Source organism: Rhea pennata, chromosome 3 (assembly GCF_028389875.1).
Source record: "Rhea pennata isolate bPtePen1 chromosome 3, bPtePen1.pri, whole genome shotgun sequence".
Lineage (NCBI taxonomy): Eukaryota > Metazoa > Chordata > Aves > Rheiformes > Rheidae > Rhea > Rhea pennata.
In genome coordinates this window covers 103,860,163-103,870,479 of record NC_084665.1, presented here as the reverse complement: position 1 = coordinate 103,870,479, position 10,317 = coordinate 103,860,163, and the positions used below count along the sequence as shown (strand labels likewise).

General features: G+C 41.9%; 1 protein-coding gene across 5 annotated transcripts; it reads right to left on the bottom strand.

Moving 5' to 3' along the window:
• Nucleotides 1–162: 162 nt before the first annotated feature.
• LOC134138792 (glutathione S-transferase 3-like) lies at nt 163–8,704 on the bottom strand. Of its 5 annotated transcripts, none has more exons than XM_062572939.1 (7): nt 8,630–8,704; nt 5,853–5,959; nt 5,344–5,395; nt 4,272–4,404; nt 3,468–3,609; nt 2,545–2,676; nt 163–1,017 (listed from the first exon to the last, which is right to left on the bottom strand). In XM_062572939.1, the coding sequence occupies exons 2-7, from the start codon at nt 5,937–5,939 to the stop codon at nt 892–894; spliced, it is 672 nt and encodes a 223-aa protein (XP_062428923.1). In that variant the 5' UTR covers nt 5,940–5,959; nt 8,630–8,704; the 3' UTR covers nt 163–891. The 5 variants fall into 5 exon arrangements, with proteins under 5 accessions (XP_062428923.1, XP_062428925.1, XP_062428922.1 ...); XM_062572941.1 differs by lacking the exon at nt 8,630–8,704 and adding an exon at nt 8,529–8,585; XM_062572938.1 differs by lacking the exon at nt 8,630–8,704 and adding an exon at nt 8,274–8,450.
• Nucleotides 8,705–10,317: the final 1,613 nt, after the last annotated feature.

Sequence of the window (10,317 nt, the reverse complement as noted above, 5' to 3'; positions counted from 1 at the left end):
GAAATGACTTCATGAATAGGCCCATAGCATGCAGGCTAACAAAAAACCCTCTTCATATCAAGCATAGAGTAGCCTCTAGGAGAAGTAAAAATGAAGTTTGCAAGCTACAGCTTTCTTTAATAACTTGAAGACAACGTGACAACTTGAAGACAACGTGACAACTTGAGAATAAGAAGTTTATTGATCAGAAAAGATCCTCTAAATACAGTGATTATAGCATTATACAGCAATGATATTTGTCAGATTTCATATTTTCTTCTTCTGAATTAAGAAATAACTTAGTTATGAAGACACAATGCAGACATTTCAGGCAGACATTCAGATATTACTGTCCAACAGACCAGGAAATAGAACCATCTCCCTCCTACTTTCTTTAAAAGCAATTTGCTTCATTTTCCAACAGTTAGAAAAGAAAAGAAAAGAAGAAAAAAGATAAGAAATCAGTAAAGGCCTGAAACAGAACCCATCATTATGTTGCAATCTGACCTGGATCTAAGAATAAAGTCCTCAGATCTACCAGAACGTGCTGAAGCTGTTAGATAGCAACTCACACTTTTCTCTTTCACTTTTCCTCCCACTTCCAGAAAATTTCAAGGAAGACAGTATACTTGCTACCATTTCATTCATCAAATTACTAGGAAACACTCAGGAATAATGAAGGAAAAAATAGGCCAATAGTAAAGTGTTAGGAAAATAGGCTAATAGTAAAGTGTTAGGAAAAATACTTGCATAATGTATTTGCTGTGAGAAAATGAGATGCTATTAGTTTAATCTCCTTTTGAATGTTACTACATCTTCCTTGCAGAGTTTAATCACACACTTAGAATACGATATTTTTCTTAAACCAAGCAGAATTGTTGTTTTAGACAGCCATGCTAACTTGCTTTCATATCAGTACATCCGGAGAACTCTTCTCACAGTCTCCACATATTTATCATCAGGAACAGGTTTTCTCTGGCTTCCCGGTTCAAGAAATTTCTTGATTGTGGGGATGCTGCTTATATTTGCTTTAAATGCCTGAAAAGTAAACAAGTACATGGTATTTGAAGATCGGAACACAACACAAGGAAAAAAAAAAACAAAAGTGAGACTGATTTGTGTAAGCAGAGGATTTAACTGAGGAGGGCACTATTGAGCTGCAAAACAACCCAAAGACTGTCTTAAGCTTAAGGCTTGCGTGAACCAGTCCAAGACTGACATAGCGGTACTTTTTCTCTCAACTTGTGCATCTTTGTGCTGGCGATATGACTTCCTCCGCCAGCTTCACACAATGTCAAGCACAAGGGGATTGCTCTCAAAGTGAACAAAAAGGAAAAAGTCAATGCAGTCACATTGGAAGAGACACCATCTCTGCAATATTTGCACTGTTCACGCAGGTGAGCACTTACTCAAAGTAAGATAACTGTGTGGACGCTATGAAAGAACATACTTCAAATGTTAGCACCGCCATAAGTTATTGAAGAGATAGCAGAGGAAGAAACAGGAAATACTGAAGCTTAACAACACTGTTACAACTAAAGACTACATCTAAATACTTGTAAATAGGTGTTGCACGTTTAAAAAGCATTGGTTGACAAGAGTCTGTACCATTTACCCAAATGATTTTGGAGATGGTCTCCCCTCATCCCCCCCGCTTTACACTTCTAAGGAAAGACGACATATGTTATGGACACAATGTTTACGTTAGTATCCTCACCTACACAGAATGTTTCAGAAAAATTTCACTTTCACTCCTGTGGCAAGAACACCAGGGAAGAAGAATGGGCTGACAGCTTTCTGTATTTCATGGTGCTAATGCTCTTTCCAAGGATCCATGTCCTGAACTCTCCGTCCTTAGAATGTTGAATGGGTCAATAGCAGGAGAATCTCTTCCTCAGAGTGTGATTATTGCTAAGACCAGAGCTGCATTATTTCCTCTACTACTAAGCAGTTCTAGAGAGATATCATTACAAGTTTCCCCAGTAACAACAGACTCCTCGTGATTTCTGTAAATGATGCTCCTGCACTCGTTTCAGTCTTCCTAACGACCTTTTCATTAATACATTCATTAACAAATTGCTTGTTGAAATAAGACACAAAATATAATTTTAGCCATGGAGGAAGCTCACTCCCCTTTACTCCAACCTCATGATTTTAAAAAGTAACAAAACAGCCCTCTTCCATCTTGGACTGATGTTGGATGAAGTGGAAACAGTTATCCGTTGTTATTTGTATAAAGTACACATGTGAAACATCTTGTGATCTCAACCATAATTTCCCAATCATAATTTTCCACTGAAAGGCATCACAGAAGTGGTGATTAGATTAAAAAAATAAAAATCTCAGCAGGGTGGATTTCTTCAGATCCATATGTGAGTTATTCTAGAAAAGAACACATTCTCCAGATGAAGCCTATAAAGAGGCACTTCCTAATGGCAGCAGAGCAGGACTAGAATGAAAGAAGTGACAAACATTCTTGTTTTATGGAATCGTCCACACGTGACAGACTTTGAAAGACCATTGGTCATGTTTCCAGCCACGTAAGCATGGTGTTAGTGTAGCTACCTGTAACCGAGGAAACTCCGAGAGAACATCTGACTTCTTCTCTTCTACCATTAAAATGGCTTCAAGAAGATGAATATCTGCCCAGCTAAGACGGTTGCCAACAAGAAAGTCTTGTCCATGATCTTTCAAAACCTGCAAGTGTTACAGATGAAAGCATCTAGATTTGGACAGAGTCAGCCCTGGATGATGTTTTCAAAATGCTCAGGTACACTTTCCTTCACAATACTTCCTGTGCCTACTCTTCTTCTGACCTTTTTCTCATACAACTGGGCATATTATTAGTCTTGGAGATGTGGGTTCAGTTTCTGCAATCACTGATCACTTCATAGAATATTTATGACAAATTCTCACAGTAATGAACTTTCTCTTCTTTTCTTCCTTTCCAGACTAATAAATTCTGAATTTTCTATACACACCTTCAATGGGGAAATGGATAACGTAAAAAGAGATGTGATGAATCTAAAGCTTTTTGGCTAGGACACAAGGGAAATGCGCAAGAACTCCAGTGATGTCAAACTTACGACAATTTGCTTATTTAAAAATGTGGTAACTTTGCAATGGCAAGTTATTCAACTTTCTTTTTCTTAAAAGACAGGAAGTTACCATATAGACTTTATAGGGGCGCATTCATGTACTTCTTAGATCAAACTTTTAAGTCTAAAGGGATATTTGGATCTTTCAGTCTGAATGTTGATATTGCTCTGCCCATAGAATCTCACTCAGGAATTTCTGCCTTTAATCTACCACCTCTTCTCTCATACTGCTTTGACCTTCCACTTACCCCTCCAGCCTGGTGACAATATGACATTCTGGGTTAAAGTACTTCGCTGATTCTTTTCTGTTTTCTTTGCTTTTGGTAAAACATCCTGCATTCCCACTGTCCTCCTTCTAGAGCAATAGAAGGAAATAATGCTTCTACATACCTTTTCATAGACTGGGAAATACCTGCTTGTGGCCTTTTGAATTATATTGGCATGTTCCTTCTCTTTTTCTTCAGCTGACAAGAAGGGGTATCTCGTCATAAAACTCATAAGGTCATCTGTTCCTCCTACATACATATCAATTCTAAAATAAACAAACAAACAAAACACACACCACCAACTTAAATAAGAAGGCATCTTTAAAGGCAAAGAACTTCCTTAGTCAGATTTGTGTTTGATAGTAAAAGCTGAATATTTTTCCCCTCAAGGAATTATTTTTTCCAGTTAAAAAGTAAAACAAACAAACCCCCCAAAACAAAATCTCAGTCTCACTCATACTTGTAGCATTGCTGTTGCTTCATTTGCCCACTGTCCAGGATTAATTCTAAACAGGATTGTACAGGCATTAAAAGCCTAACTTCAAACAGCAAATACTGATACAGATCTCTTCAGAATCACTAAGAAGAAACACATAGCACCATAAGGTGATTCAGCCTGAACTAGTTTAGTCATCTAGACGAATCCCACCTTCAGGGTTTCAGCTCAGGTCCAAGTGGTGCCAAATAAACTACAGGCCGATGCTTTATCAGAGCACTGCAAACCACTGCATCAAATATTTATACATAAAATTATCTAATTAGAACAAATCAGTTGCCTTGCATCCAGTGGTAGCCTGTCACTCTTACTGGAAGTTGTGCGCGTCACTGAGGCATGCAGGTGATTCCCTGGGCATGCTAGCTAACAGCTAATTCTAAATGCATCTAAGCTACTATAATAAATTCAAGAAGAATAGTACTGTTACAGTACAGGGCTCTCTCCTTCAGGTCCTTCCCATAGAGGTTGTGCTTTGCTGCTATGTAGTTGAGGATGGCTCTAGTCTGCACCATCTTCATTCCATCAATCTCCACCATGGGCACTTGCTGAAACAGCAGGGCTCCTTCTGAAGAAATGGAATTCACAAGTTATTGCAGTGGATCCACTAACTCCATACCAGATTTTCTGTTGCTTTCAGGAGAAGGTATTTTCTTTTATGGTGAATTTGCTGTGAGCAGTCCTTACATTACACTGGGGAAGATTTTTTTTTTTTTTTTTTAAACATCCAAACAATCAATATAGTTTGTTTTGCACCACTGTAATTTCAGAGTAGAATTACTGTGGATTAACAACCTCAATTAGAAAAAATGTTCACTAAGTTGCAGTCTGGACTGTGTACAAAAACTTTTATATGGATATTGAAATACAGTGGAGATAACGACTCTAAAGCATATAAATAAAGAATATCTATTTCTAAATAAATATATAAAAATACATTTCTGTTCTACAGTTTGAAACACAGTCACACATGAAGCACATGTCAGATACCCCAATGTTTCCCTACAAAAAGTATCAAAAACTAAATTAAGACATTCAATTAAGTTTTAGGATAAGCTTTTGTAAGTTGTTGAAATCTAGAGCAAGTATGTGGGACCAGGTGAGATGCATAGAAGGGATTACAATTCATATGGTATCTGTATGACACCACTTTCCTCATTCATGAGGAATCTGATGAATTCCGATGAAAGAATTTCAGATATAACTTGGTTCTTAAATCACTTAAGCAGATTTTTCATCAGCAGGAGGGGTAGCAGCAGACAAGGGAGAACAGAACAACCAGAAAGCCTGGGAAACGTATTTAATCTTTAATTGTGCCTGTCCACAGTTGGGCGGGGGGGGGGGGGGGGGGAGGGGGGGATCCTAAACAAACCACTGGTCCCATTCACAGTTCTCAGTTTTACTTCCTTCTCTGCTCTGAAAGTCCCAAATGCAGTATCAAACACACCTTATCTGAGGCTAGAGTAAAGCCTACGCACACTTTTCTTGAGGTTTAATCTGGACTCACCTTGCAGGAGCTTCTCATACTGTTCTCGTGTTTTCAGAAACTCTTCTTCAAACTGACAGAAGAGAATAGGGAAGAGAAGGAAATGAGCATCTTGTCACATTGCAAACAAATAGACAAACCTGTTCGGCATCATACAAGAAAGAGAATAGACAGCATGGTTCCTTCCATTCCAGGTATGGCTCTGAAGGAGAACATACAAGGGGCAGAAGCACTGACAAAACCTCTTGGTCTGTTGTATTTGGAAGCTCTGCTATGAGCAAGTCCAGTAAAAAACAAAAAACAAACAAACAAAAAAAGGCAATAACAACTGGGGCAAGAATAGTTTAATTGGTATTGGACAGACAATTTAATCTAACACCATTGACCTGAAGTAGTAATACTGAATCGTTGAATAGGGGATAGGCAATACTGTTTACTATGCTATCTTGAATACTTTGTTGGCTACTAACCTGAGTGATCTGTCTCAATGGCAAGCCTGCAGATTAAAATTAAAAATGCTAAAAACAAACCTCAACCCCAGCTGCAGCTAATAACCAGCGAATTGCCTCCATTTTGCCTCTTCCATCAAAGTAGTAAAGTTTAGGTTTTCCAGCCATGTCTTCAAACTTTCTGTCACCTAAAATATGTATATGGAGATAACAGTTTAATAATAATTATACAAATCTGACAGTAGTTGACATGGTAATTCACAGAAATTTGAGTTACTTTTAGACAAAACATTTCAGTAAAGTTTTGGTCCAAACTGATTTGGTTTCATTGTTGCACAGTCAAATCACAGTAACAGTGTCTCATAATTCTTTTCCTTCCCCCATAATATAGGAAGAGCAAATATCAAGTTGCTATGTAGGATATAACGGAGAAAATGAAGTCACCACTAAAGAAATCCTTAAAATCCTTCAGGGGGGAAGGAAAAAAAAAGTCTTAGTACTAGAGTTTCTATAACAATCACTGCTAAAACCATGTTTCAATCAAAGAGGGGAAAAGGGACTAGACAGATTTTTCAAGTCTGATCGTCCTTTTATCAAAAAAACGCCAGAAGTATCTCCAGAGTAATTCCACACATACTTAGATGAAGTATGGGAATATGTTTTTAAAAGCCCTCGCTTGTCTTTCTAGCTCTGGTGATCTAAGATAGGTAGGTGATAGGAGATGAGCAAGAACTTCAAAAGAATGGCCCACTTCTTCCGCAAGAATCCACATTAAAATACAAAGATACAGATTCTTGTACAATTTACCCTCCTACTGGTCTCATTTCTGACTATTAATAATCTTTATTGTCAAACATAACTTTATAGACTTTTAAATTTGCTGAAGTCTATGATGCTGCTTTGAGAGAGTAATTTTAGTTCCTGAATGACTTCATAAACCAGGCATATCTCTCTCTCTCTCTCTTTTTTCTTTTTTTTTTTTTTTTTTTTTTTTTTTTAATAGACTAGTGTTTTGGTCTCAGCAGGAGTTGGATTCCATTGCAGAGTCATAAGCCAAGGGAATATCACATTTCATCATACTGGGATACCATACACAGAACTGCCTAACAGTAACTCCTTACTGCAGTTGAGAATGTTTTTCCTCTGCAGGGACATTCTTTGTCCCTCTAATCAACCCTGGCAACCCTGGAATTTAACCCTGGCAAAGGGTCTGCTGGCATTAGAACAGTAGCCTCCAGTTCACAATTTTGCAAGAGTTCCTTCATACACAGAGTGGGAGGGAAGAAAGAAAAAAAAAAAAAAGACCTTTGAAAGACCTTGAACACAGAAGTAGCACTAGGCAAGGCATCTGCTTGTTAGTTAACAGGCACAAAAATAAAGACACAGAGACTTCAGCTGACCACAAGAATTCAAATGAGCAAGGCTGGTCAGCCCTTCTAGCCAGCTCAGAGGCCTCCTCTTCTTCTCAGTTAGGTCACGGGGAACATGAACGTTGCCAAGTAGCATCTGCACTACTTACAAGCAAAAAAAATGTGTGCAAGCAGGGAAAAAAAACTGGAAAAAAGGTATCAGAATGAACTACATAAGCTGCATGAAAAAAACAAAATGAAATAGTAAAAATAAGAAACAATGTAAAGTATGTTTTAAAAGCACAAGTTGCATGTAATACAGGTAAATTCACAAAGGCAGGAACGGGGAGTCCACGGTGGTTTTTAACCTAAAGTTAAAAAAACCTGAAAGAGACAGAAAAGTCACAATACTTCACTTTACCTTTCTGAGATACACGCAAGGCAGTCTAACACACACTTTATAGAAGATAAGCAAGTCACTGTTTTCCAAGCCCACAGTGAAGACAGCAATTCAGCAAAGAGCAAACAGAAGGTAAAGACCTGATGGATGCTTGCCTTTTAAATATGTGGAGATCACCAAGCTTTGAAGCAAGCTGTAGCTCTTTGGTTTCTAAGACTACATCTGCCACGCAGTACTGACAGAGCAAAGAAGTCCAACTGTGAACTGAAATCTGATGGAAGGCAGCATCTTAGGGACAGGGAAGATGGAGCTTTTTCCCCCACTCTCTCCATCAGAAGGAGAGAAAGTAGCAATTAAAGCTAGTTAGGCTCCCCTCCAAAATGGTTATTTTCTCTCTCTCCTCCCAGCTCTCAACTAATCTGATCAAAATCAGAGTTGACTGGAGTTTTCAATAGGGACACTATTAGGGAGAATCAAGCAGGGGGCAGACTTCTTCCTGCATGGTGGAGGGCAAAACTATATTTGACCTGTGGTATCATCCCCTTTTATCCCGTCAGGGATTTATGAACTCAACTAGCCTAAAAAGGGAAACGACAAGCTTGCAGCAAAGGGAACATTAACAGCCATACAGGCAGCCATTGCTCTCGCGCTATCTGTATGCACCACCAGCAGGTCAGTGAAGACTTGGCTGTCACTTGGTGCATCCAGCAGCCCCCACCCGCTCCTTCCTGCTCAAAATCACACAAGACCAACTTGGAAGGAAAGTCCCCTACTGAACACAGGGCTGCTAACAGCCTCCTGGGCGACCAGCTCCAACCACTGCCACCGGTGACAGTTTCTCCACAGGTACGATGCAGAAAACGACTAGGTCACTAAGGGCAGGATCACCACGCTGGGGGAGGGCCTGGAGGCAAAGAACAGCTCCAGCGGCGAAGGGAGAAGGGAAGAGGCTTCGCGGGCCCGGCCGAGCCGCGGCGGGTGCCCAACGCACATTCCCGTTTCCCCTACCCCGAGCCGAGCCGAGCCGAGCCGAGCCGAGCCGAGCCGAGCCGAGCCGAGCCGCCCGCGCGCGAGGGCCAACGGAGCGCGGCGCGCGCGCGCCCACCTACCTCCAACGCCAGCACCACAGCACCGCGACCCAGCCCCTCACCCACAGCGCGGTAGGCGGTGACGAGCGGGCGACGGCCAATAGGGAGCCTCAAATTTGCATGTTCTGCAAAGGCTGCTGGGAGAAAAGCATATATTAAAAAAAAAAAAAAAAAAAAAAAAAAAAAAAAAAGCCCTCGCCATTTTTCGTAGCCCCGGCACATTTCGGAAGGACTGTGTTTGCTGGCCGGGGAAGGAGGGTCTGCTCGCAAATCTGGTCCGGTTTCGAGCGGAAGGGATGTCACCGTAACATGAGAAGCGAAGGCTGCCGTGACCGTTAAGTACCGCCGCGGCCGCAGGCAGCCTCGGATGTGAGGGCGATCTGGCTGCGACATCTGTCACCCCATTGATCGCCAGGGTTGATTCGGCTGATCTGGCTGGCTAGGCGGGTGTCCCCTTCCTCCCTCACCGCTCCATGTGCGTCCCTCCCGAAGCTGCGCGCTCGGTCGAAGAGGACGACCTTCCCCGATAGAGACGGTACCGTTCATCGGTCAAGGGTATACGGTAGCTGCGCTCCCCTGCTAGAACCTCCAAACAAGCTCAAGGTCCATTTGTAGGAGAACGTAGGGTAGTCAAGCTTCCAAGTCTGCAGACACATCCAAGTGAGGCGCTGCACGTGGCAGTCTGCCATTGTTTTCCCACCCGCAGCGAATGCGAGTCACCTCGCTGCATTTACTGTGAGCTTGCTTCTAGCCTTCATCGGCATGAACAAAACTGGCGCTGCCTGAAAGAGGCGCTCTCAGATGCCCACAAATCCCTTCTTGCAGAGTACTTCTTTACATCGATCGTTTTTTGCATTATACCGTTGCTTCCTGGAACCGGGGCGGGGGGACGGGGGGAGGGGGTAGCAAATCCCATTTAACTTTCATTAACGTTCTTCCGCTCACTGCTAGTCTCCGTCAGTTTATCTTCCCTCTCTTCTTCCATCTGCGAATTCTTGAGTCCCTCATTGTATAGACAACTAGCATCGACTTATATTTCTCACGTATTTTTTTCATAAAAATACTCAACATCTAGTTTGTTTGCTGCACAATTAATTCAAGGCTCTTTAAACACATAGTAAAAGGGCTACCTATGTTGGTTACCAGTTGTCTTCAGCTTCTACTGCCGTGAAAGCAGGCGGAGAAAGTTGAGGAGAGATGACACTCGCAAGACAATACGAACAATTCTGTCCTTCTTCTAAGGTGTTATGCATCTTTTCTTTTAACCCAGTGTTTCTCTTAATTTCGGAGAAGCTTCCGTCCAAGAACTAATCTACTAGGCGTATACAAAGCTCACAACATGCTGCTTAAATTACATGCAGACTCAAACCACATGACCCGTGCACCACTACAGGCTGGGGGCTGACCTGCTGGAGAGCAGCTCTGCAGAGAAGGCCCTGGGAGTGCTGGTGGATGACAGGTTGACCATGAGCCACCAATGTGCCCTTGTGGCCATGAAGGCCAATGGTCTCCTGCGGTGCACTGGGAAGAGTGTTGCCAGCAGGTGGAGGGAGGTGATCCTGCCCCTCTCCTCAGCCCTGGGGAGGCCTCATCTGGAGTGCTGTGTCCAGTTCTGGGCTCCCCACTACAACAGAGACATGGAGCAACTGGAGAGAGTCCAGCGCAGGGCTACGAGGATGATCAGAGGGCTGGAGCACCTGCCCTGTGAG

Excerpts from the sequence above, each read along its gene's own strand:
- LOC134138792 (XM_062572939.1), bottom strand. The coding sequence starts at position 5,939 with ATGGCTGGAAAACCTAAACTTTACTACTTTGATGGAAGAGGCAAAATG. Across the intron at positions 5,396-5,852 it reads TAGCTGCAGCTGGGGTTGAG|TTTGAAGAAGAGTTTCTGAA; the intron begins GTTTGTTTTTAG and ends CTCTTCTGTCAG. Across the intron at positions 3,610-4,271 it reads GACCTGAAGGAGAGAGCCCT|AATTGATATGTATGTAGGAG; the intron begins GTACTGTAACAG and ends TGTTTATTTTAG.